A 27,515-nucleotide genomic window follows, 5' to 3' on the forward strand; every position below is an offset into this window, starting at 1 on the left:
CAGATGAGTAGAGAGAAAGGCTTCGAGGTAGTGGAAATAAATAGGTGGGGTGGTTTTCAACGAGACAGAATTCACTTCGATAGGAGGGAAGTGGGTTAGCGACTAGAACGCGCAGTAGCTTTTTTAGGGGGGAGGGGAGGTCACGTGGGCTCTTGGTGGTCTAGGCTAGCTAGTAACGAGCAAAACAAGTAAGGGACTTTGACAGGCGGTATAGACAGATCCAAAGAGAGGAGAAGCTGATGGTATGTGGGTTTGTAAAAACACATCTTAGGTATATGTAACAACCACCTAGCAATCAGGAGTGCGCATGGGAATATTCTAATTGAACAGAAGGCAGCAGAAAGGTGGGTCATATTGGGGCATTTATTAATAAAAGTACAGACTGGCAAAGAGTCACGAAGGAGTGCAGGGAACATTTATGGTTAAAAGGCAAAGTGGCAAGGCAGATTATGCTCCCGAGTTTTGTCTACTTGTGGACAGGGGCAAAAGACAGAGAGGAAAAGCAATATATGGTGCAGTGCATAAAAAAATGACACTGATGAACCAGGGGAAGAGTGCGAAGTAACTATATTAGCAGATATGAATGCGCACATAGAAGATATGGTGGATGTATTAACCCAACAGAGAGACGGCGCTTTCTCATACCCGTGGTGTCCGACGTCCATCCATGCCCCCTAGAACGGTTCCAGCTGGCCTCTCCCTCTCACACTATCTCAGAAATAATGTGAAGGGACCGGCGCATAGTAACGATTGCACCGCCACCACTATGACCTCTCTCCTAACACTTTCTTAGCAATGACGTGAATGCCGAGAGAATGTAAAACAAAGAAAAAAGGACGTGGCATATATACAGTCACCCTAATGGCCACAGGCTTTCGCTGAACATACTTGCGTATTTGCAAAGTGTCTGTCATTTTTATTTCTGAGGTTGTAAAACCCTTAAGTTGTAAACACTGGCTGATAAATATTCCTTTCTAGAGCTGTCTTGTACGATTTACTTAGCCACGACTTATCTTGGCGTTGGAGCCAAGGCTACGGATGCGGGGCTTCCGCACATTCTTCAAGAACGGTAGCTTGCGGTTGCTTTCTCTTCGCTCGCTCGAATTATTGGCACGTTTACTATATGTTCAGCCTATATGTTTAACCTACGCAATAGCTCTATCCCTTTTATAACCCTTCAGCCCCCTTGCAGTATTCCGTGGAATTCATCAGCAACATGAGCTCAGTTGACAAAGAAACGAAGAATAAAAATAAACATTGTATTGCGTGACTGAAGAAAACAAGCAATATGACGCCTGCTCCCGCCTTATAAGATCCGTCCTTATGGCGGGGTCGTCCTTCACATATGCACCGTCCTGGCATCGTGGAGTGGTCAGCCCCTGGTGCAGTCCGTGCGGTGCGCATTCCCGGGTCCACCGGCCTGCGCCAACTGGCCCTGCACGGGCTCGGTCCGCTGGTGGCCTCGAACAGCCTCGAGGTGCTGATGATGCTCATCACAAGCACCGCGCCCGACCAGGAGGTCCACATCCACAATGACGTCATGTTCCCGACCAGCACCACGTCCAGAAAGGAAGAGACGTACTGCGGGCACAGCTGCGAGGAAGCAATTGCACATCACATATCAGAAAACTGATCGACGATAGAATACCTGACAAGTTCGTTCTGTCATACATAAGGCCATGACCTTGTTAACATTGGTATTACTAGAATCAACTGAGCAGAAAAGGAGATGGTAGAACAATAGATAGCTCGGCTAGTTGGTAATATATTTCTGTATAACACGTACCCATAGGTTGATGTGCCCCCCCCCCCCCCACCCCCAGATCTGGCTATGTGCCCCTGATCGCCAGCTGCGCCGATATTGGCCTCAGCAATTATATATAGTTTACCTAAACCCACGGACATAGAGTAACATTAATATATGTTACTCTATGCCATGGGGAAAGAAAAATTATTGCTGAGCTTGCACCACTGGCCTGTAGCACTCGCTTCTCAAAAACATAAAATATTCCGTGTACCTCAGAAGCTATATTTCAGACGCAACCCTCTAGGACAAACAGGGTGCGTGTGGAATACGTGTGCGCAGATTTTTCATTACGTGGAAAGGGGGAGGGGCAAGCTTTGCCGCAGAGCAGCCCCTCCCCTTCTTTGCCCTTTTAGGAGAGTCCGAAATAAAACGTGCTTCGCAGTATACACTCTATTGCAAAGGTTGCAAAAAAAAAAACAACTGGAGCAATGACGTGCCTCAGACAACGACCCGCTTTTTGTTCTCCAGATCATTGAGAGTCAACAATATTTACTACCGGAAACTGGCACTGTGATCGTTCAGCCACCATTGGAACAGGAGCGTAACCAGATATCTTTACAGAGGAGGGGTGGGGGGGGGGGGAGATAGGGGTGAAACCTTTTGAAATGGTAATTTTCGCTTTGTGTGCCATGGCGAAAAAAAAAAAGGGACAGGGGGGTGGGGGGCACGGGCCCGGTGTGTTAGCTCCTGGTTACGCCACTGCATGGGAATGATGGTTAGTACACGGATCAGCCTTGTTTGTTTGGTTTCGAATAATAAAAAAAAAAACGAACAGCCTTCGCGCGCGCTGGGAAGCCGCAATGCTCAGCCCCCTCCTGAGAACACGCGAGCCAAACATTGTAGTGGAGCCCACGGCCTTGAAATTACAATCAATCCTAAAGGTCAGCTAAAAATTGTTCCCTCTTTTTTCTTCAAGTGACCCCATATACCCATGTGACCACACGATATACCCAAAGTTACGGCCATTGGCTGACGTGAGCGTCGTGAGGTGCGTAGTTACCGAGGCCCCCACGTGCTTGGGATCACGCTGAAAGTAAGCCGCACGTTCGAAGAAAAGAAAAAAAGTGCTCAAGGTCATGACGCGCCCATGACGTAATTTATTTCCCCTGTGCCATCCCTTTCTGCTTAGGCAGCCTACATGAATACTTTTTTGTCATTTAGGCCCCCTATTCCTACTTGATTTGTTGCGCCATCGTTAGGCCGAGAGAAAGAAAGGAATTGCAGCCTTCAAGAAATTAAAGGGACAATAAAGGAGAACAATGACTTCGTTTAGATTGACAAAGTGCACTCCGATACTGCCATACGTTTCCTTACCATAAGTTCATTATTAGAGAAGCAAATCAAGGTCGAAGTTTCATTTTTAAATTTTGCACCAAAATGTCCGGTGCGACGAAAGACATTTCAAAATGTATTTTCGGTATTTTCGTGGCTTCGGCTAGATGAAAATTTATTAGTCTTTGTTCGCTAGGTCTATGGCACCCACAGATTTCGATGTACTTCTTTTTTATCAATGGGAAGTTACGTACGTACGCCCTCGAAATCTCCTACGTCTTGGTGTCTTGTGCGGGACTTTCATGGTGGCGACGCCACCAGCATTTTCTTTTCATGCGTTTTCTCACATGCTGAAAGCCGTGTCGCGGTAAGAGTGGCGTTTTCGAGATTTTGAAACTTAAATTAACTAATATGAAGACAGTTTTGCTCTGTGTTTCTCGGCTCGTCCTCGACGGATTAATTTTCTACGGCGGGGATTTCATGAAGTAATAAACTCCTTTAATGAAAACATTCGATGGTTGTTTGTTGCAGGGCCCCAGGCAACACTTGGGGGCATGGGGCGGTGACGATCTCCCCCATCCTTTGCCCGCGCATGCCAATAATGTGTGGGTGCAGCGCTCACATGCTTGATCGTCGTTTGGGGGCCGATGCAGAGCGCAGGGTTGGCGAAGGGCAGCAGCACAAACGGTGTGACGGCCACCACGTAGATGGCAAGCTGGCGCGGGTTCCGACGCAGCGAACCCAAAAAGCCCACGATGGGGACCAACAGCACCGGCACAAGAACCACATGGGCGCGGGTTTGGTTTGGTACATCTGCAGGGCTGTCATCAAGTCGTCTTAACCACTGCTCCTGGACGCCGAATCGTTCCACGACTTCATGGAGGTATCCTGCTCGAGATGAGAGACCAAGCGAGGCTATAACTTTACTTCAAACAAGACAGGGAGCTTTAGAATGCGGTTCCTGTGACGTGCTTGATCAAAACAAGCACCCCCCGTTAGCACGTTTTCAACTTGTAATTGCACATTATCACTAACGATGTGAAAACAGGAAACATGCCCTCCGAAAACTATCTCAAACAAGTTCCCCCTCCTACCAAAACGTACAAGTAGCGGGGAAAATAAAGCAACCCTGTTTTTTTATTGACTGACCCTTGGTTCGACTGCATTTTATGAAGGCGAAAGACTAACGTCATACCAGCGGTGACTGGCTTTGTGCAACTCTGAAAACGTGCGCCAACTAGCCCAACAACAAGCTTTGGCGGAAATTTAATTTTGCATTTCTTTACGCAGTTCATGAAGTTTAATTCAAAGGATTACGCAGTGACCTAAGCAGGCGTAAGGGTTGATTATACCATAAATATCAAAAGACTACGTGATTATAACGTGCCAATCAAGCAGTCCTCCTGAACATGCAGCACAAATAAAAGATTTCGAACGCCTGGTAGGGCTTCACTAAGTATTGTTGTACGGGATTTCAATTGCGAGTACAGCACATATATCCTCTCCCAGTCTCGTCCGTTGTATTCGTTTTCACGCTGATTGATTTTTACCTGATTATGAACCTTATTTCGCAGTTTGCCTGATCATGAACCTCATTTCGCAGATGACCCATTGCTGAACGCGGATTCAAAGGAGCACTGACACAAAAATTTCGCACCTTTCTTGTGTATGTGGCAATGGGTAGCTTAGGATCCACTCATGAAGACTGAAAACCTCGTTTGGGTGAGCGCGCAATGGTTATTTATGTAAAAACGCTTTTACAGCGCTCAGTCATTGCTATGGTTTCAAGAAGCTCTGAGCTAGGCAGCCGTACCAGTGGCTAGCTAAACACAACTGGCCATTTGACCACGCAGGACTCCGACGTGGGCGCCGCACCAATCAGTCAACACGAACTCGTGACACAGGTTTTTTAACGCGGACACCACGTTGACGTCGGCATCGTGCGGACACCGGCGGCGGAAGCCAACCATGGAACCTGGCTCGGCACAGCGAATCACGGACCCATCGCCGTTCGTATTCCCCGTCAACGGACAAGTTTCGCTTCGATATGCACGGCTTCCTCCTCGCTCTTTATTTCTCTTTCTCATTCTTTCTGTACGACGCTCTACTCTCTCCCCCTTTTCTCTCCCTCTTTTTCACTATCAAATCTCAATTTCTCTTTCCCACCCCCTTGTTACAATATATACGCGTGCCTCGAGAGCTGAGTGTTTAGATCGTGCGTCTTCGGATCGAGGGTATGCGGGTTCGTATCCAGCGTCATTACGAACGTTTTCAAACTTTTTCTGTTTCATATTTTTATTTCCACCTCTCACCTCCTCTCCCTCCTCCTCACTATCACATCTCTCCTCCGTCCATTCATTTCCCTTTCTCTCACCTTGCTGCAGCTTACTATACAGAGCTAAGCTCACCACTGCTAGCGTATCTAGAAGGACGTTTGTTTTCGAATCGAGGTAGTGCGGGTTTGAATCCTACCTCACTGCGAAGTTACTAGACAAATATTCAATGCTTTCTGTTTTCCGTCTCTGCCTCCATTCTTTACCTCCTCTCACCATCACATCTCTCCTACGGCTTATTTACCTTTACCACTCCTTGCTACGCGTTACTATACAAGTCAGTGTTATCCTCTGCTAGCGTGCTTGGATAGCCGAGTGGTTAGGACGCTCGTTTTGCGTTCGAGGATGTGTGGGTTCAAATCCCGCCTCACTACAAAGTTCCCTCGGCCGTAATTTATATTCTTCTTTGCTTATATCCATCCCAATCTCTCCCCTTCTTCTTTACCTCGTCTTACCGACACAACCCGAGATATTATTATATCTGTTTCTTACTCTTCTCTCTCTCTCAATGTACTCAATCTCAGGGTTATTGGAAGCCACGGCGTAGTAGTGGGTATTTCCAAAATTCTGTGGAACTGGTACATACGCATTTGTGATAACATCTTTCGGGCATGGCATCACATTCCACACACATTATTCCGAGCTCGAACAACTTCACCATCAAAAGGTCATGGAAGTTATTGCGAATCTCCTGGTGCTTCAGCTCCCCGCAGCACATGTCGAAAACCAGCCGAAAAGGTGGAGACCTCTATCACCACTGATGAATCCCAGCTTTTGCCACCACTTCCTATCATTTAGCTGTAATACGAAAAAAAAATAGCCCTCCCAGCTTTATGCTTCACCCGATGGGCTTGCTTAACCACAATACATGTTGAAAACCAGCCGGAAAAGTTGAGGCCTCTATCACCACTGATAATTTCCAACTTTTGTCTGACGTCACAGCTTACAACGACTGAGCTATGAATAAAAAATAGCCCTTACAGCTGCTATACTTCGCCTAATGTGCTTGATTCGCCGCAATATATGTCGAAAACCAGCCAAAAAGGTTGAGACCTCTATCACCGCTGATAAGGCCTCATTTTTGTCTGACGTCACAGCATGCAACGACTGAGCTATCAATAATAAAAAAAGCCCTCCCAGCCCCTGTGCTTCACCCGATGTGCTTGCTTTGCCGCAATATATGTCGAAAACCAGCCGAAAAAGTTGAGGCCTCTATCACCGCTGATAAGGCTCAACTTGTCTGACGTCACAGCTTGCAACGACTGAGCTATCAATAGAAAAAAGTAGTCCTCCCAAGTACTAGGCTTCACCTGATGTCTTGCTTTGCCGCAATACATGTAAAAAAAAAGCTTGCCGAAATATTTCAGGCCTCTATCACTGCTGATATGGCCCAACTTTCGTCTGATGTCACAGCTTGCAACGATTGAACTGTCAATCGAAAAAAGAGCCCTCCCAACTACTATGCTTCACCTGATGTGCTTGCTTCGCCGCAATACAAGTCGAAAACCCGCTGAAAAAGTTGGAGCCTTTATCAGCGCTGATAAGGCCCAACTTTTGTCTGACGTCACAGCTTGCAACGACTGAGCTATCAATAGAAAAAATAGCCCTCCCTGCTACTATGCTTCACCTGATGCGCTTGCTTCGCGGCAATACACGTCGAAAACCAGCCGAAAAATTTGAAGCCTCTATCACCGCTGATAAGGCCCAAATTTCGTCAGATGTCACAGCTTGCAACGTATGAGCTATCAATAGAAAAAATATCCCTCCCAGCTATTATGCTTCACCTGATGCGCTTTCTTCGGGGCAATACATGTGGAAAGCCAACCGAAAAAGTTTTGGCCTTTATCGCCTCTAAGAAGCACAAACTTTTTCGGCTAGTTTGCGACATGTATTGCGGTGAAGCAAGCATATAAGGAGAACCCTAGTAGCTCGGGAGGCGATTTTTTCATATGACAGCTCAATCGGTGCTGGCGGTGACGTCAGACAAAAGTTGAGCTTTATCAGGGGCGATAAGGGCTCAACTTTTTCAAGTGCTTTACGACATATATTGTGGGGAAGCAAGCGCATCAGGTGCAGTTTCTATAACTCCGAAGGTCCTTATGGCGTGAGGGCTTCATTGTTATGAGCTGTGACGTCAGACAAAAGTTATACCTTTTCAGCGCTGATAAAGGCTGCAACTTTTTCGGCTGGTTTCCAACTTGTATTGCGGCGAAGCAAGCACATCAGGTGAAACATAGTAGTTGGGAGGGCTATTTAGTCGATTGACAGTTCAATCGTAGCAAGCTGTGACGTCAGACAAAAGTTTGGCCATATGAGTGGTGATAGAGGCCTCAAATTTTTCAGCTACTTTTTTACATGTATTTCGGCGAAGCAAGATATCAGGTGAAGCATAGTAGCTTGGAGGGCTATTTTTTATATGATATTTCAATCGTTGAAAGCTATGACGTCATAAAAAGTTGGGCCTTATCAGCGGTGATAGAGGCGTCAACTTTTTCGGCTAGTTTATTATGTGTATTGCGGCGAAGCAAGCACATAGTGAATCATAGTAGTTGGGAAGGCTATTTCTTAATATGATAGATAAATCGCTGCAGGCGGTGACGTCAGCCAAAAGTTGAGCCCTATCAGGGGCGATAAGGGCTCAAGCTTTTTTAGTGTTTTTCGACATGCATTGTGCGAAGCAATCTGGTCAGGGGAAGATTTTGTAACTCATAAGGACCTTTCGACGTGACGTCTTGTTGACGCCGTGGTTGTGAGCTTTGACGTCGGGCAGAAGATGGACCTTTTCGGAATTTACAACAACCTTAACGTTGACTTCCAAGCTGAGAAAAAAATAATAAAAAGGGCCTTAAGCGTGATGGGATTCTAACACGGAACCTCCTAATCCAACAACACTATCCAAAAGCACTATCCAGCACTATCCAACAGCACTAAGCCAACAGCACTATCCGTTGCGCCACATGACTGGACTTCCAGGCTTGACTCCCACGAACCAAATAATGCTTACTTTCTCGCCGAGTAAAGAAAAATAAAAAGGCCAATGAGTCTGCTGGGATTTGAACATGGAACCTCCTGATCCGTATCCAACCGCGCTGTTCATTGCACAACGGGACCGAACTTGCAGTATTAACTCTCAGAGACCAAACGATGCTTACTTCCTCGCTGATTAAAAAAAGAGAAAGAAAAGCGCTGCGAACTTGTGGGGCTTCGAACATGAGCCCTCGTGACCTGTAGTAAACGGCGCTCTCCATCGCACCATATCGCTGGACTTGCGATGGCGACTCCCAGAGACCGACCAATGTTTACTTTCTCGCTGAGTAAAAAAAAAAAAAGTAGTGCAATGAGCCTGGTGGGATTCGAACATGGAACCTCATGATCTGTAGCGTACCACGCTATTCATTGCGCCGCACGACCTGACTTGCGAGCCAGACTCCCGGGGAGCAAGCAATGCTTACTTTCCCGCTGAGTAAAAAGAAGAAAAAAAGAACGGCAATGAGCGTACTGTGGATTTGACCGTGGAACTTCCTACCCGCAGCCAAGCGCACTTTCAGTTGCACCACATAACCGGTCTTGCAAGATTGACTCCCAGGGATCAAACAATACTTTATCACTGGGTAAACAAAAAAAGTCCAGCTTCGCCGCAAATGCGAAGCAATGAACACGATAGCAACAAATAGGAAGGTCACGCGTAGAATGGCGAGCAGATGCACAAATGACGCACGAAACGTACTCAGAGATACACAGATGAACGCGAATAAGCGTCTCAGTTATTACTTCGTTGTGTCTGAAAAGCGCGCCCTGTACGCAAACGGACGCTGTGCAACAATTGCAGTAACCTTTGTGCGCCGTGCAACTACAACAGAATCATACCAGTGAAACCCAACGCCAGTCAATGCGTATGATCATCTCCACCAGGAGATAAGGGCGACGGAGAGATTGCCCACTACCCTTTTTCCCGTGGGCCAAAGTACGCGTGAGAGATGAGAGCCGCCGCGCGCTGCACTGCGCCATTTTGCTGATAATGCTGAAAACCCAATATACCCTCTCCGAGATCCCCGCGAACAGTGGTAATTAGTGGTAGATATAAGTAGCTTGCCGTTTGAATATTTTTATACCCTTCGGTGGCTTAGTTAACGCCTCGTGTTCACGGCGCGGAGGTCCCACGCTCGATTTCGCGCGCTGGAGTCTTTTTCTTGATTTGTTTTCTTGCGTTTTCACATATATAGATACTTATACATATATGGCGCATGACGCCGACGCCAAATGCGGCGGCGAAATCCAGCCGAGAGTGTTCATATAATTGCTATCGCAATAAAAAAGGCAGCGAGCTTGGTTGAATTCGAACATGGAACCTCCTGGCTGAGCGTCTGCTTCTAATATGGGAGGTACAGGCTTCGATTCTCAGTGCCGGCTGGAGGCCACCAGATTTAAAGGTAGAGGGATCGAGTGCCCCGACTTGGCTCGGTTCTTTAGGTGGTACTGAACTCACCCTACACATCGGTTAAGGTAGGTACAAGTGGGCTTCGAAATGGTGCTACGGCAGTACGATGCCTAATGGGGAACGGGGGGGAGGGCCACTCCACGTCGTGGCAGCTTGGCGGCATTGGACCCCCGGGTCTCACCGCCCCATTAAGTTGTAGTGTTCGCCCCCTATAAAAACTTCTTCGTTTATGAAAAAAAAAGGCCCACCACGATCCTATGGCCTATGAGGCCCACCCGCAATGTTGTTCTCCGCATTAAATCTGTCAAGTTTCACAAATTAAGTGATAGCACGTACGTCTGAGTTTTGACAGTAAGATGTCTGGAAAACTTCCTTATCCTCCAGCAATTTCAGCTTTGCCTTGCGAACCCCCAACCTGTTGGTTATCAGCTGAACACTATACGCACTCGGCTACCAGCATGGCGCAGTATCGCAGTGCAGCAGCCATGGAGATGCGCTCAACACTCACTACTGCGCATATCACGACGACGCATGATACTCCAAAAGCCAGAGTGCCGATGATGAGGCAGACCTGGTAGTGGAGCGGCTGGACGTGTTCTTGTTATTGTTCGCCTATTGCCCATGGCGCATACCCACTGTGGGGGATTGGCCAAGAATTGGGTGGTTTTATAAAATATTGTGCAGTTTTAGAATAATGAAGATTACATAATGGAAAGACTATCGATGGCCTAGGAAATTGCCCTGAACCACTTCGTCTTCCTCCTCTTCGTCCTCTTCGTCGCTCCAGTCGCAGTCGTCACTCAGGTCAACGTCAGCAACGACGTCCAAGGCGTCCACCACGCCGAGAACCGCGGGCGCCTGAATGTCGACAACGCTGCACACTCGAATGGAAATGGTCCTGCTGCGGGCTCCGCGAGTTCTCCTCGAGTGCGACCAACCGCGAAGCCAGCCTCGCTTGCTTACTCGATTGCTTGCTCCTTAGTACTGATGAGGATGTTGACCGTTCCAATGTGATTGCCACCTACCCACTCTGGAGGATCATTTGACCCATTCAGGGGCCAATGTGTAGGTCGGATCATGTGAGCTTATTTTTTCTTAGGGAGAGAGAGAATTTGTTAACAGAAAGGCCAAGAGGTCTGCTTGAGCTACAGTTTGTGCAGGCTTGCTTCTCTACACTGGAAAAAGGTGACAGTGGAGCAGAAGAGTGATGAATGGCATTGGTAAGTTATGGAGGGGACACTATAGACCCGTCATGCTGGAGCAAATCTAAGCAATCGCATTTAGTCCAGTGGCTTCAAGGAAGAATATGACCGTCCATATAACCACATTTGCGTTTTTTTAATTAAATGTATGTAAGGAGAGGTTGGTGCTAATGCGTGGCGCCGGCTACTCCTATTCTCTTGCACAAAAGTCAACATCGCACATTCAGTAGCAAACACAAGGCTATACATATGTACATAGCACAACACTTACACAATGAGTTCACGTTTTTCCACCGCTTACGTCGGGGCCAAGTACCTAAAACAACCACATCGGATAATGGTCTATATAAAACCATGCAACCAATTCAATAGGTTTCTGGCGTTTTCGAGCGCATTCCGGACACGCGTGAAACGTGCGTTTAAATGTTTCTTGTCGTTAGTGACCATAATTTCTATCTTCCCAAGACGTTATGGGCGCTTGATCGGCCAGTGACAAAGATCACACCAAGATTAATCCAGTCAATCATACATGCAATGTTTCACTTCAGCTCGGGAAGCATGTGGGACCTCATTTCCGAGTGCCGTTTACGCAGCCACCTGTACCGTCGTACTAGGTGGCTCCAGTGTTCTGATTTGGGGTTACAGTATAATGTGGCATCAATTAGATGAAAGATTGATATTTCTATGAATAATAAGTTGAAACTTCCAAATATGTGTACCTTTTTCCAAACGTCCGGCATGCGTATGCATGCAGTGGACTTGTTTTCTTTTTCTTAAGCTGGGAGAAGTATGTTTTACAATATATGGCACATACCAATTTTGGGGGACTGGCCATGAATTCAAGTAGCCAAGATGTTCTTTATTTCGAATCAAATGCTTCGTCGTAAGGTGGGGACGCTACATAGTTCCCGTCCAATGTGTATGTGTTGGAGGACGCCGCCGTAATACGTAGTTAATAGGTTAATGTGATAGCGTTAAATAGTTCGTTTTGCACAAATCCCGGCGAAGTCAAAACCTTGTCTTGGTAAAATCATGTTCACAAATGTGATGAAACTGCAGCACATTACACAGCACCATCTACATTGCAGAGTCGCAGAAGTCAGGCGATGTTTTCACTGCTTTACAAGCAATATTTGTGGTACAGCCAGAGTCATTATTCGATGCTGCACATTCGATTAGCTCATCTTGCTGTGTTCCAACTTATCGGCTGCACCCGTCTTTCAACTTGGATTAGACTTACCTTGTGAACTTGAGTATTCGACATGTATACGGTGGATTATAAATGGGAACCTATAGAACGGAAACCTATAAAACAGGATCGCTCCTCGGCTGGAAAAGTCGACTTTAATAAAAACGGTTTTGTACTTAATTTGTGCGCATCTTGGCAAATGTCACTTCTGTAAATCAAAATACTTTCCTGGCCCCTTCAGGTTTCGTTTAATAAGTCTACCACGATTTGAAATATGAACGATAGGTAGCACCAAAAAAATTGAGACATTGTTAAAGGAGGATGGATATGACAAGCTTACGATTACGCTTCGATTGAGTGTCCTCTTGTAAAAGTATTTGAGGAACACTTAAGTTCCACGTCACACAAGCTAGGTGATTATTAATGGTAATAATGATGACAGTTTCCGTGAATTGGCACAGTTCTGCGAAGAAAAAGCGCTGGACTAGCAGAACGCCAGTTGGCTATGGTTAAGAAGCATCCCACAAGACGCAAAGGCCGATTTATTTGTCCGAAAAAATTGCAGAAGGCACATAATTATTGAAAGGAAAAAAAAAGCAAACAGCACACGTCCTCTGTCACAGAATAGCGTCTGGCAAAAGTGCATAGGAATACAACGCTAATTGGGCAAAACCGACATATGAAATTTAGAATGAATACTGCATATCGATACTCTGAATTGGGTAAACAATGCAGTTACAGTATGCCTTAGTCAAAGGGAAAAATACAAAAACGGCAGAGGCCTACCAGTATTTGGAAAATGCAGAGGAATACTTTGAAGAATGTTGCGGGAGCCGAAGCTTTCAAAATTGAATCTGAAGAGATAGCGAACCCTGATCGAGCGGGAACGGGAGATGGTGATGACGCATGACTACCCGTAAGAAGGAAGGCAGACCACCTAAGGCGCAGAAGCGCCGGCTCGAAGCAAGCGACGTGAGATACTTGGTGTGGATAGATCAGGAAATATTTCGATGGGCGAAGGTGTTGTTGCAAAGCCTTGTCGAAAGAAATGTTGGCAGTTGAACAACATTTTGCGTCCCTGTTGGCGATCTTGACATCCGTAGCAATATTTCCTAACACAGACAAACTACATTGTTCTCTCAGCATTTATTTCTAGAAATAAAACGCGTGCTGCACATTCAAAACGTACATAAAACCAATCCTTAAAAACATTCAAGATCATAAGATGCATGCAGCGAGTGCACTTGTTAAAACAAGCACGCTAAACAGCACGTACAAATCATTCCATGGCAAGATTAGAATTAACAGCACTATAGAAGTTCCTGGGCATCAAAGGGAAGCAAGCTGTCGTAACTTAGTTGTAGAGTGCACTGTTCTGTCACCGCACTTTTTTTAGTGCGTGGCCTGGCTTTAACAACGTTCGTAACAGTGCACAATGTTTCCTGCAAGAACATTATCAGAGCACTTCTATCAATCTGCCGGCCGTGCAGACTGATTAAAAAATGAATACGTAGCGAGTTGCCCAGCTTTTTACGCTAAAGAGCATTAATATGTCACTGCATTGCACGATGCGAATGAATGTCTCGATCATGGCAAAAAAAAAAAAAAAAAACACGAGATAGGCCGAGTAGTTCTACTGTCAGACACTGGTGAAAAGAGACCATTGTGGCGTGCTGCTGCTTTGAACGTCACGCCTAGGTAATTTATTCGATGGTATAGGTCTAGTGGTCTAGAAACACTAGATGCACTTACTGGCTTAACAGCGTACTATTAAATTAAAAACTGGCAGATTCTGCAAACTATTAAATTGTCCTTAAAACGGTTCTGTACAGTGATCGCGGATTGAAACGTATCAAATTTCAGGATAACGACTGCTTAGCACGATCACTCAAGATAATCACGTCATGCGACAAATCTGGCCTGTAAAGAATGTTTCCTCTGATGTACGTGTTCGACTCGATATGTCGATCTTAGTCGAACTTGCGACTGCAAAAGAATGTGGGTTACTTAGCTCTAAGTATTCCTGTTTCAATCCAGAAGTACAGTGAAATACGAGGCTATGAAACATCGGCACGAACATGTTACATGAATAACTCGTAGCCCAGAGTGGATGCGGAGATCACTGGCATGTTTTGCGGGGTCAGGTTAAGCAGCACTGCGTCGCCCACTGTTCATATGAGGCACAGTCCTGGAGCGATGACGAGAAGTAACGTGGACCAGAGTTCGTACACATAGTTAAGACCGAGAAGATAGGGCGAGGAGTCGAGCTTCCTTGCATGATGCATTCCACCAAAGCAAGCAAGGGGACGAGAATCCGAATGGTTGAGAACCAATGGAGGCCGTGGCCGCAGAACAGGGTCGCGCCCTTTCCAGTTGCGCATGCTGAACGGGGAAGGCGATGCGGGCGCTGGTGTCACGGTCCAGATGGGATGAAAGGCTGTAACAATACTAAACATGTTTAGCCGACGTGCAGATAAACAAGGTATACATGCAGCAACGCACGTTTACGAGGGACGCTATATTTGAGAGAAAGCCGAATTTCGGCTTTACCTACAAATGAACGAAAGGGAATCTTCCTCAATTTGTGTAGCACCGGATATGAAATTCGAAGGTTGTGGGCAGAGAAACCACCGACAGACTGATGTATTTACTGCCACTTACGTTATAACTGCTACAACACACTTAGACAGCAGTTTCCTTTATGCACACCCCGAGGTTGTGTAAAGAATGCGAACATCAGAAAAAAAATCCTTTCATATGTCTCTAGATCTGCAATCCACTCCTTCGCTAATGACAATCTCGCCGCGGGCCCTTCGCATTCTCCAGAACAGTCCTAAATAACTGTCATACGCTTATTTAGTTCCCTCTTCCCATCGGACAGATCCCAGGCTGCCCCATTAACATCAATGAATCCCCTCAAAGTGCTTCGCGCGTATTGACTGACCACGCAGATACTGGCCGATTCGAGGCCATGGAAAACTGGGACGTACGTGCCATCCAGTTATAACAAAATTACCAAGCACTTCTAGCTCTCCCGTCGGGTCTTTCCGCCGCCTAGCCTTAAGCTAGGTCGGCCTCAAGCTCTCACTTTAAGACTATTGCAAACGAAGTCATACCCAAATCTACACGTCCTCCACGTCATATACCCGGAACTCTGCGGTAATTATATGCAACCAATGCAAACTCACTCCGGCTACGCTTAGACACACGCTCTGGGAGTGCACTACAATGTATAACGATGTTAGCCCCGATGCTATACTTCAAGGAGGTGGGCGGCTGCCTTGCGTAGCTCTAGCCTGGCCGACCAGAAATCGGTCGTCCAGCAAGCCCGCGATGCGGCTGTTAGGCTAGGCCTCTCAGTCCCAACGTGGGAGCCCTGAGCGCGTTCACGTGTTCCTTGTAGGATTAATGTTATTCCACTCATCTTATCCCTCGTCTCACCCCGGCAGATATGCACAATACCTTAGATGAGCATGCCAGCTTCCATTGGTCGTCAGCCGTCTCGTGTAAAAATCACTGGCCACACAAATCTGGCGAAAAGATTGTTCCAGACGCACGACATCTGTGCCAATACTTGGGAATCGCATGCACAGAGATCAAACCAAGCAGATGGCAACGCGCTTATGGTCGTAGGTCAATTAGCAGAGCACTAGACGCATAATTGGAAGGACGCAGGTCTTACTATGTTATGACGAGGGTGTTTTTCGTCTAATTTATTTTCAAATGACATTACAGTTCGAAAAAAAATTTTAAATAATCTACGTTCTTCTTGGTTTAAGTTAAAATTCATTCGCTAAGGCACACATACCGTGAAGTTTACGGGGGGGGGGGGGGGGAGAGGCTATGAACCATGAAGCCATACGTCTGCTTTGCTGTAAGAACCATGACGTTTCATCCTTTGGCAGTTTTTGTGATCCACACATAATTACGCAGAAATTCACTTCTACTGAGGAGTCCGTGTCTCATAATGATGCCACCAGCAACACTGATGTGCTCTAGCTAGACGAGATCTTGATAAAACAAAAAGTTGACGTACTTGCGTGGGTCACCGCTGGCCGCAGAACGGAGGTCCGCCAGTAGGATGCAGTCAGCGCTAGCAGCAAGGTGCAACTGTCATCAGCCGTGGACGTCATCTACCATTAACCAAGGCCAGGACGTGAGGTACGTGAAAGACCTGCTAAAGTGGCTCTTGTCCTCTACCAATTGAATAGAGAGAAAGTTTCAGTCAACTCGTTTTTTGTTAATCCTGGCTGCTATGCAGGGCTTATCCTGAAACGACACTTTCTGAATATGGTTGAAAATGCACCGGGGTTCGCTTTTGAAGGGACACTGAAGAGTAAATCTATTTCGCGTAGTAAAGCACAATTTCACAATCCTGAAAACACTCTTACCGCGACATGATGCGTGGTACGTGAAACATCGCGTAAAGAAAATGCGGAGAGGGTACACCGTGACGTAAATTCTGAAGGCGTCTAACTGGGTTCTCCGTAACTTACTAGATAAAAAGGAAGTACATTATCACCTGTGGGTGCCATAGACCTATATTACGAGGTTTAGGAAAATTTAATCGATCCACTGTCGTGAAAGTACGAAAATTTTAACTGATATTTTAACTGTTAGATTTCGGCGGCAAGTTCAAACCTATTAGAGTGAGAACGCCAATCCCACAGAGTGCAGCTTAACAGTCTGAATTGTTTGTTTCGTGTTCCTTTAGGGAAGCAAGAATGTTTAATTTAGATTTAGCTCAGGGCTTCTCAACGTTTTCTTAGCAATTAATAGTGCACATAAATTGCAAAAGTAAGTCGTCTCCATATGAGGACGCTGTGCCTCAAAAGGTTTGTGCTGAAGACGCATAATGTACAGTCATCAGGAAGTTTAAAACAAACACTCCACAGCATGAGATGGATTGGGTTGACTGACGCCAGCTGCGAAGTGTCGGGCGTTTTTGCCGAGACGATATTTCTGTATTGTTGAATACGATATCGGCATGCATGGATGAACATCTGAAGAACAGAACCCAAGGCTACGTGTCACTGGCGTTCAATCAAACTGTTTCAGGGCCCACCGCGAAGCATTCAAGTTAAGCTTGTTTACGACAGTAGTTCCAGTTTAACCAGTTGACGCGCACACTCACAAGATGTGAAGCTGATAATGAAGGCCACCGATTTCACTTGAACAAGATTTCAACTTCTGACAGCACTGGAACTTGCTCGACAGCCATCGAACACCGGATCCGGGATGTGCACGAACCCACGCAGTGACATGGCAGCCACGTAGCGTTGAAAGTCTCAATAAGGCCCCCCGAAACTCAAACAGGAGATATGAGGGGGAACTCGTTAAAAGGGAAAGTGGGAAAACATGGTTGAGGCTTACTACGTCTCCAGTCCCAAGCGCCACACACATGCGCGATCCGGGCAGGATCTCCGAGGTCAAGATCACTGAAGACCAGGTTTGAAGACCGAAACCGGAAGGTCCAGCGTGACACACAAGCCGTGGAACGACGCATACTGCAACAGAGTAACGGTCTGTTACAAGAGTAGACCCGAGAACGTAAAAAAAGAAATATTCAAAACTCAGTGGTTCCTCCACGACATAGACTTGTATGAACAGACCCAGTGTTCACGGTCTAAGGCGGATAACGCGACTACGATTAAGCATGCAGTTGAGAGACCTCCGAATGCTGCTTTGCATTCGAAAATCTACGTTTCGTACCAGAAAATAGCTGGCAAAAAAAAAAACGCCAGGCCGCGCGCAAGGCGCAGCACAGTCACAGCCAAAGCTAGAAGAGCGGCCTTTCATAGCCTTTTCTAAACACTCCCTGCGGAACTGCTGCAAGCACACTTGCTTGATACCACTACGGCATTAATAATGAGAATTTGGGGGTAGTAGCTGGCATTCCTTATGTTATTTACCGTCATTTTTCTTAGAAGCGTGATATCTGTTATAACACTTCCAAGAAATTTTGTGCCAACTGTTCATCGTCAGCTACTACATGGCGGGGAATTATGCCTGAAGTGGGTGTGTACCACAGTTAATAGCTGAAGAGAAACAAGCTTTTGTAATGGGTTGGAGCATTGGACAATCCACTCGTTACGCTATTCGCATTGTGCGACGACTGGTTCTTTCGCTGGTTTAAAACGCTTTAAATGTCGTATTAACACGATTGCCTTCTCGACATCAAGCCTGCCTAAAGCAAGTTTGCCAACATATCCCAAGCACTAGTGGGGCTCAGTGGTCTACAATACTGGGTTAGCACCCAGCGGACCCGGGTTCAAGCCCCACTGTATCGTTTTTTTCTCTAATGCCGTGCGATGTGGTTACGGTCAATGGCGGAAAACTGCGTGTGGCTCGAGTTGTGATCTCATAACAGCTTTCGCTGTATAACTTCTTGTCGGGTAGCGCAACAGCATTCGGAGTGGTCTCTCCTGTCGAATTCCAAAGGAGAAATCCAACTGATAGGCTCTATTTAGTGTTAGCTTATACCTGCCTGGTGTCCGCTGAATTCTCCCTCACTACACGACTCGTATGATGCCAGCGGCCGCTGCAGAACTTGGTATATAGTGGACGTTTGCGAAGACTAATGCCGACTTTGTAATACCCACCAAACTACAAGCACCTGGAAAGCAAAGCCCACGAATGTTAATTGGACTTTACGGTGCGGCGCAGGCCCCTTTAAGAGATCTTGTGCTCGGCAAGTCTATCACGCTTGTGTGTTGCGTTTGTTCCTTTCGCTGCGCCCTCCCCAGCCAGTCCCCGTTCAGCTCCGTCGCGAAGAATCGCCGTGGCATCAACCGTGTCCAAGTTCTGTTACATAATAGTGCCCTGCAAAATGGCACAATAAAAATGGTGAGCGCTCATAATCGCTCAAAAATGCCACCCTCTCCAACGCTGTTATCTCGCCGCGCCTCACCCAAAGATCATTTGCAATAAATAAGTTCATACCAATGAGACGTTTTCCGCGCTTGATCTGCTCGTTTACGGGGAGGTGGCCAGGCCCTTGTCCACGTCCTCTTAGCAGCTTGTGGCCCAGGTGACACAAGAGTTTGTAGAGCTGCAATCACACCCGAATCACTCGTTACTTTTATTGTTGAAGGAAGTTAGACAATTTTACGTGCCACAATACGATTACGAGGCGCACCGCGTGTGGCGGAAGACTCATTTTAACCACTCAAACAAGCGCGAACGTGCACTGAAATTTATATGAGTACTCATGGACTGAAATGAGAATTTTCAGCGCTAAATTAACATGCTTTTGTTCCCAGCATATACAGTTGGTTTCATATCAACCTAATTTTCAGTAGCTCTACTGCCAGCATTACCTCAAGTAGCCATATTTGCTGTGACATGATGCTGATTTAGGGAGCAACCGCTCATAACATTAGTCATACTAAGAAATTCCACGTATGAATCGGTGACTATACACTACTGTGGCATGCATACATCGAAATGCAGCATCTGCCGTTGGGAATCACACCCGTGTCCTCGAGCTTGGAAGCTCGGCGCGTTAGCTGCGAATCCATCATGGCGGTATACTGTAGATACATCACGTGCATGCAGTACCCTAAATGTACGATTACACATACGAGAGGCACGGTGCGGCAGGCGGAACGGTCCTGCCGGGGCCCGGACGCAGAATCGGCTTTCGCGGGCAGCGAAAGTTGACGTGCTTAAAGGCACGGGAATCGCTCGTTGGTCTCGGTAGCAAGGTAGAATTTCTTTGCGACTTACACGAGCTGGTTGAGGACACCTGGACGCATGAATGTTGCGCAAGACGCGGGGTTCTTCACTCTCCCTATTCGCCCGAGCTGTTAGATGAAGAACACCGAATCTTGGTATATTTGAAAGAAACGGGCGACTCTTGTGAAGACCGAAGTGCACACAGAAGTCGTGAAACAAGTGACGCCATTGTGGTAAAAGGACAGAACACGAAATACCACAGGACATGCACGCATGTCCGACCGTCTTTTCAGCACTATAGCGTCGTTCGTAGCAGGCATTGTACTAGCCCCCCCACCCCTAAAAAAATGTACTTAAATATGATGGGGGCTCACCCTGAATACTGCTCCAAAGTTCGTGGATCAGATCAGAGACTGACCATGTGTGCCTATAGATGAAAATAGATGGGAGCGAATGTTAAAATTGCAGTGACAAAAACTGGAAGGACATGGACTTGTGAAACTGATAATCGATTGGCACTAGTCACCGTAGTGGCAGTACTACTAATAAAATGTATTTGCCATCAATGGAAGGGTTAACGGAAGTCACGATACAAAGAGGAACGCTTTCAGAAGTTGGAAACAACAGCTAGTAGTAAGACATCTAGCAGTGGAAAAAAGATATAACTTGATCATTCATTAGATCAATCGGGTTTTACGCCCTGAAAGCATGCACGATATCAGAGGTCTTCGAACGCCTGGGGTTCTAACATTCACTGATTAAATTGGATTTGTATACTTTATAATGTAGTGATCCATTAAACGCAAAGTTAACTCATTGAGAAACAGACGAGGACGAATGTAAGAGTCAAGAAGAGAGCGAAAAACAAAAACCAACCTGGATCGAAGATGACGTAGAACTGAAAGGCGAGTCGAGTCCAGCGCTTGTCCCGTTTCTTTTGTGTGCTGCCCAATAATGAATGATGGACCGATTGAAGTAGACGCTGGTTCTCTGAATGTGATGGGCTGACGAGAAAAAAGGGTGTTACACCCACGACGGAAGAAGCTACCTGTCTTTACCTGCCTAGTGTTCGCTCAACCTACAGCGCGCGCGCTTCCGCCGTGAGAGAAGACCCCGAAGAGCCTCGCCAGCCTGGTTAGCGGGCTCACCGAATTCGATGCCATTGTTGAAGCTCGCCGTAAACTACGGCCTCTGTGGTGGTGCCCGACGAAGTGCCGGCTATGAAACTCCGATGAGAACATGCTCCTCGCCGGCGGCTAATGGCACCGACCGCTTGCGGAGCTGCAACGACATTACAGACACTGGTTCTACTTATGGCGCCAGCCAAGTTAATTTGCTGGGATTTATGCTGGAAAACAATGGTAAGTGCATGGGATACGCTGTAGGAGATCAGCTTTCCACCCTATAAAGTGCAACTAAACAAAATCATCAGCAGCAGCAGCCTGACTACGTCCTGCGGGACAAAGACCTCTCCCATGTCCCGCCGGTTAGCTCGGTACTGTGCTTGCTGCTGCCAATCTATACCTGCAAACTTCTTAATCTCATCTGCCCACCTAACCTTCTGTCTCCCCATAACCCGCTTCCCTTCTCTGGGAATCCAGTTAGTTACCCTTAATGACCAGCGAATGTCCTGTCTACGCGCTACATGCCCGGCCCATGTCCGTTTCCTTTTCTTGATTTCAACTATTATATCCTTAACCCCCGTTTTGTCCCTAATCCACTCTGCTCTCTTCTTGTCCCTTAAGGTTACACCTACCATTTTTTCTTCCCATCGCTCTCTGCATCCTCCTCAATTTAAGCTGAACCCTCTTTGTAAGTATCCATGTTTCTGCTCCGTAGCTAAGTACCAGCAGGATACAGCTGTTATATATCTTCCTCTTGAGAGATATTGGCAATCTACCTGTCATAATTTGAGAGTGCTTGCCAAATGTGCTCCAACCTATCCTTATTCTTCTAGTTACTTCAATCTCGTGGTTCGGCTCCACGGTTATTATCTGCCCTAAGTAGACAGTCTTTTACAACTTCAAGTGGACTTTTACCTATTTCAAAGCGCTGCTCTCTTCCGAGGTTGTTGTACATTACTTTCCTAAAGAACATATCTAGCTGCAAAAGCAGTCGCTAAACAGCTGATTAGTTGGGAAGTGGGTGCGCACATTGAACACAGGGACTGTAGACCAGAACCGAAGTGCACTGTGTTGCCCTGTTTCCTTGTGTTCGTGTTTTGCAAGACCACAGATTGAGGATGTATTCCCACCAATGAAAACTATTGTACTAGATACTCATAATCACAAAGCATTGAACATTTAGTGAAGGTAATGAAATGTTGGCCCCGAATTCACTACCAGTACTAGTCACCTTAGTATCAGTTCAACGTAAACTCATGCTTAGCAAAGCTCGTTTTAGTGGTAATGATAAACAAGTTTTTATAGTAAGATAAACAAGGCATGGTTAGCAACACTTGAAAGGATTACCAAACATGTGCATGCTTATTCGGTTTATATATGCCGTTTGCATTGTCTAAAGCCGTATTAGCATAAGGTGAAGATATACCTAACCAAAATAGTTTGCACCCTTTTACTTTATGCACAGTGTTCCAGTCAACTTTCGCCACGATAGAAGTCGTCGAGAAATTGTACGAGCCACACATTAGTGGTAGTTGTGCATACGTACAGCCATGTTTCGAATGTTAGCCATTACGCAACTGGCAATTAAAACTTTATGCTTCAATCTAATGAGCCAATTACGAAGTGTTTAGCCACCTCCATTAACCTAATAATCTAGCACATATCTTAACCTGAAGATATAATGGTTGTGTTCGTTTATAGACGACCAAAATCCATTTAAGTATGCAAAACCTATAAATGGCTGCGTGCTGACAAACTCGCAACTCAAGCACTCGCACAGTCGACCGATACACGGCTGAATTTGTTTAACGTCATACCAAATAGGGGTACGCGAGGTATACGATTGTTCAAAACCTGCTGCTCACGCATTCATAAGCACGGCGTAGCAAGTCGTGGGCGGTGAGAGATTGTAATTTATAGGCAGGAGGTCCAACTGTCACCCCTCACTGCGCTCTCGTTTTGTGGACAAGAACCCGTCGAACGTGAAAGCAATGCTATGTGTCGGATTAGACCAAGTTAGACATATTTTAGGGTCCATAATGGTAAACTGTACAAAGTTGCGATGAATGCAGCCATAATTTGATCAAAGCTCGGTCTGAAGTGCTCGAGCACGGCAGTTCGCACGTGCGCAATTTTGTTGACTTTCTTAACCGAAAAATTCTTGAAGATTTCTGCAGAATATTAATGTCCAAGGTTATTCCATTGTTCCAAGGTTATTCCAAGGTTATTCAAGAGCTACAGCCAAGTTTGACTGACGAGCAACTGAAGCGTTAATGAACAAGATTACCTATTAAAACTAAAATAATCCTGACTTGATATACACCTTACCACTATTGCCCCAATGGTATGTCTTTTGGGAACGTAGCATTTAAAAATCATGGTCAAAATTGGGATACATCTCATGGTAGTGCCGAAAGTACACCCACAAAAGCGCAGAAAAGTGAAGAGATGTGGCACTGTCTTGACGCTAATTGATAAGGTAATCACCATGTTATACAGACACCTCAATGAACAATGATGCATTCGGTAAATATGCGATCGAGCTTAAGACTAATTGCAACTTGTTGCTTTTGGTAAAAGTCGCACCAAAAACGTATGTTAGTGCAAATAGAAGAAAAAAGTTTAGAAATTACCCAACAGGAACTTATAAACCCGTGTTCGATTACAGATGTTTTATAAACCAACAGAACGTTTGGCAGTGTCACAGAAACTGGTTCAAGAAATGCCACCAAGATGCAACTTGAGTGCGACTACATGTAGGCACGAATGACCCCCCCCCCCCCCCTACACAAAATGTAATGCTTTCACTCTCATGAAGCATCTACTCCTGTCAAGCGTGGTAATTCTTTTAATTATGGATGAGTAGTTTTGAATCAGCTTTGTTTAGAGTCCCTTAATGATGTACCAACCAGTCTAGTTATGTGCGCTGGTGAATTTACAGTTTTAGTGCATATATTCAAGAGGCTGGCTTGGCTAAATGTACAGGGGCACACAAAAGCATTCGGAGGGTCGAACTGGTAGCCGCTGAAGCGCGGGTGAGAAAGTAGAGCCAAGGTCTGCACATGCACGGCATCCCAAAGCAACGACGCATCACTCCCCAGTAGATGTACTAGTATGTGTTGTCCTGCTCCAAAATATGCGGGTGCCCTTTAGCACTTCACAATGGAGCTTTGCGGATGATATTCCTTAGACGATCCCTGTGCGCTTATGCGCGTGATGGGGCATGCGTGCACGCGCATACACGTCAATCGGCGTCGGTGTCTTTTAAAGCGAAGGAGTCAACTGGCTCACTCGCGGAACGAGACTATCCGGCCACCCGTTGCAGACATCAGTTGCGGTATAGCCAAAGTCTGAAATTGGCATATATACACATCTATATCGTTCGAGAAGGCTTGTAAAACTTAAGCACGCAGTAACTAAACGTAATTTAATAACTCCGAGACTAGTTAAAAGTAGTTAAGCTAACAGGAGTACGCCATATTTCACACCATATTTGCTAAAGCGTGCGTAAGTAGTTCACTAATGAATAAACGTAATTGCCTTTGATTATGTGCAATGAAAGGTTGCGAACAGTATCAGTGGCTACAAAAAAAAAACTTTAGTATCAGTGGTATCACTCGTTACGCCAAATAAAAACAAATGTTCATTAGTAGAGTTAAGTTCTTCTATTTTGTAATTAGTAGTAAATTTAGGTCACGCAACAACGATGACGCGTGCATATAGAAAACTTGAATAGCGCGGGAGAAAACTGCAGCCTACCGGCTTCGACCAACCAGGATGTGGCGTTGCAACGCTAAGAGGGACAAAACTGCGTGTTTTTAACGCAAGGCAACATCTTTATATTGTATATAGGAAGCGAGGCTTGCTTGATAGGAAGGCTGCGCACGCTACCTAAGTGTTCTTCCGCGAGTGTTCTGCCGACGAATGGGCAGCGATCCGGCACTGCAAACTTTTTGTCGGCACCTGTGCACTCAAATCTGAGCATACTGCAATTCCTTCCGTGAAGAAAATACATCTGCAATTGCTGGCAATCATATGCCGCGCACCTTCGCCTTACGGTATATCGCTAACGCCCCAGTTGGTCAGGTTTACCAACACTAACATGCCTATAGTAATTTTTCGCAGAATGATGACTGCGATTAAATTAGCGAGAAGCAGGACTCCTCATTTTATATCACTCTTGAACATATGGGGAAGGGCTTACGCGAAGCAACGCCAGAAAATCGCTCGCCAGGACGGGAGGGGGGCGGGGGTGGATCCGCCGATGCACCTCATGCTGTGTGTGTGAAGACGTCGGTGTTCCTGGGCCAAAGTAAATCAGCATCAGTAAACAATTTTAAACAAATGCAGTCTTTCTAAACAAATGCAGTCACTTAACACAATAGTTCGCTGATAAAATGCAGTCACATGAACACTTCATGCGGCAAATAACACTGTACAACGTCCTGTCACCGCGGGGACACAAAATGAGTTCGGGCATGAAAAGCACAATGCGGCGCGACCACTGGTTAGTTTTAAGTTTGGTTTAAAATGTAGTGAGCAGGCTGTGCAAACTAAGTTGTCAATGGTGAGCTACGTTCAAAAGCGCTAACAGGCTAGCGCAAAGAAAAACTTCACTTACAATGTACCGCATTTTGCCGACTGTGTGCAGCACGTGTCCAAAACACCAAAGATGTAAGCACACGAACGTGTTAGAAAGCTTCAGCGCGTGACGTGTACGCTAGGCATCGCGTTCTTATGGGAGGGCGCGCAGCTACACATTATGGCCGCACCCTCTCCTTAAAACTCGATGCGACGCCTAATCTATACAGGCCACGCAATCGGGTGCCGTAACGCATACGTGTGGACTTCAACTGTAACACGAGCGCCCAAATGCAGCCATTCGTAAACAAATACAAGCGCCCATTATGATAGGCAACCATGATTGTAGAGCCAACGTGCTAGCTTACATCATTGCAACGTAGTAGGCTGGTCGCTACGGTGGGAGTCGAGTGCACCTTACACCATTTGACACGCCCGTATTAACCCTTCTAGAGAAACCATGGTTGCGATTAACGGAAAAGCTAGATTCTGTATAGAAGCGATGCCCCTACAAGCCAAATGTACTACTGATGGAGATGCGAGGCATGCTTACTCGATGCAATGTCGGCACCAGGACCTCCATAAAGACTCCGCAGGAAGATTGTAGGGGACAACGTAAAGACAGTCGGCGATAGTGCGAAAGATGTACCGACGCAGCACGGGGCGCGTGAATGAGTCAGCACTCCTGGAACACAAGAAATCTTGTTAGTCTACGAAAGCACACAGAAAAAAAAAATGCAGCCTCACAGATAAAGTTAGGGCGCGGAGCCACGGCTGGTGCTCTCCGGTCCAGCGAAGAAAGTCGAAGCTATGAAAAAAAAAACAGGCAAGCATTTAGGCAAAGTGCACGTTTCGACAACGAAAAAAAAGGAAAAGCCTGAACAATTAACGTAGATAGTCTTTGGCAAGTTGCGGAAAGACCGTACACGAATATGGTTTAGCGTCGCGATATCGCTCCGCCTCGTGCTCTGGTACACTGGTCCCTAAACGACAGCTCGTTAGCAAAAGCTTAGAGGCAACAATGAGGCCCGACAACCTCGTAGTAGTAAAAAGCACTATACTGCACCAAATTTCTGTAACTTGTTGAAGGACTACTATGAACATGAGTGAACTTTTAAGAAAAAGAAAAGGAGGTTAACCCACCAGCAGTCCACCCGCCGCATGTCCTGATGTGACGCGTTGTGCAGCCTTCAGACGTTGCAGCTTTCCAAATGTAGAGGCAAGCCGGCGAGGCAAAGAAAAACATCCGGAGGCCGAATAGCGGCCCGCACAAACCACATGGTGAACCCGTAAACCAAGACTGGCTCGAAATGATGGCTGTGTAGGTGCAATGCCCCCCCCCCCCCCCCCCCCGGTGGGGTATTCCTCTTGGGGACATCAGCTGACAAAGCTACCTATCTTACCTGCCTGACTAACAACCGCGAGCTCCGCCTGACACGCACCTATTGGCCACGGGTACCCGAAGTTGGAGCATTGTTCAAGAAACCCATCTCGCTAAAGTGACCGAAACTTAAAATTTTGGTTGAGCTAGGAAACTATGGCGAGTGTTGTTCGGTGGCCGCGCCCCCACACCTCACCGGCCTGCCATGGGAGGCTCACCTTCCGTTTTCCATGTGGTGCCGACGACGAAGCTCGCAGTGGTCTTTGGTCAATTGCCAGGTGACGCAGGCCCTTGTACGAAGTTCCGTAAGTCCATGTAAAGTCCACGCGGACACACGGAAAAAAGTTCAAAGCCAACGCGACTCGCACGTACTACTACACGCCCCGTGTCTGAACATCGCGGCAAGCCATTACATATGGCGCCGAACTGCCGTCGCAAAGTGCGTAGTGCGACCGGCAGAAACAGTACAAAATGGAGGTCGGCCACCCACCCGTGGCTTTTTCCCACTGAT

General features: G+C 46.4%; 1 protein-coding gene across 2 annotated transcripts; it reads right to left on the minus strand.

Moving 5' to 3' along the window:
• On the minus strand, positions 1 to 27,515 carry LOC119185638 (uncharacterized). Of its 2 annotated transcripts, XM_075892554.1 has the most exons (13): positions 27,223 to 27,515; positions 26,371 to 26,431; positions 26,177 to 26,308; positions 25,247 to 25,344; positions 21,067 to 21,199; positions 20,795 to 20,922; positions 20,293 to 20,345; positions 19,970 to 20,046; positions 19,184 to 19,292; positions 17,615 to 17,748; positions 16,278 to 16,374; positions 3,702 to 3,967; positions 1 to 1,593 (listed from the first exon to the last, which is right to left on the minus strand). In XM_075892554.1, exons 5-13 carry the CDS (start codon positions 21,157 to 21,159, stop codon positions 1,168 to 1,170), a joined length of 1,383 nt encoding a protein of 460 aa, XP_075748669.1. In that variant the 5' UTR covers positions 21,160 to 21,199; positions 25,247 to 25,344; positions 26,177 to 26,308; positions 26,371 to 26,431; positions 27,223 to 27,515; the 3' UTR covers positions 1 to 1,167. The 2 variants fall into 2 exon arrangements, with proteins under 2 accessions (XP_075748669.1, XP_075748673.1); XM_075892558.1 differs by lacking the exons at positions 19,970 to 20,046; positions 20,293 to 20,345; positions 20,795 to 20,922.

This window comes from Rhipicephalus microplus, chromosome 1 (assembly GCF_043290135.1).
Source record: "Rhipicephalus microplus isolate Deutch F79 chromosome 1, USDA_Rmic, whole genome shotgun sequence".
Taxonomy (NCBI): Eukaryota; Metazoa; Arthropoda; class Arachnida; order Ixodida; family Ixodidae; genus Rhipicephalus; species Rhipicephalus microplus.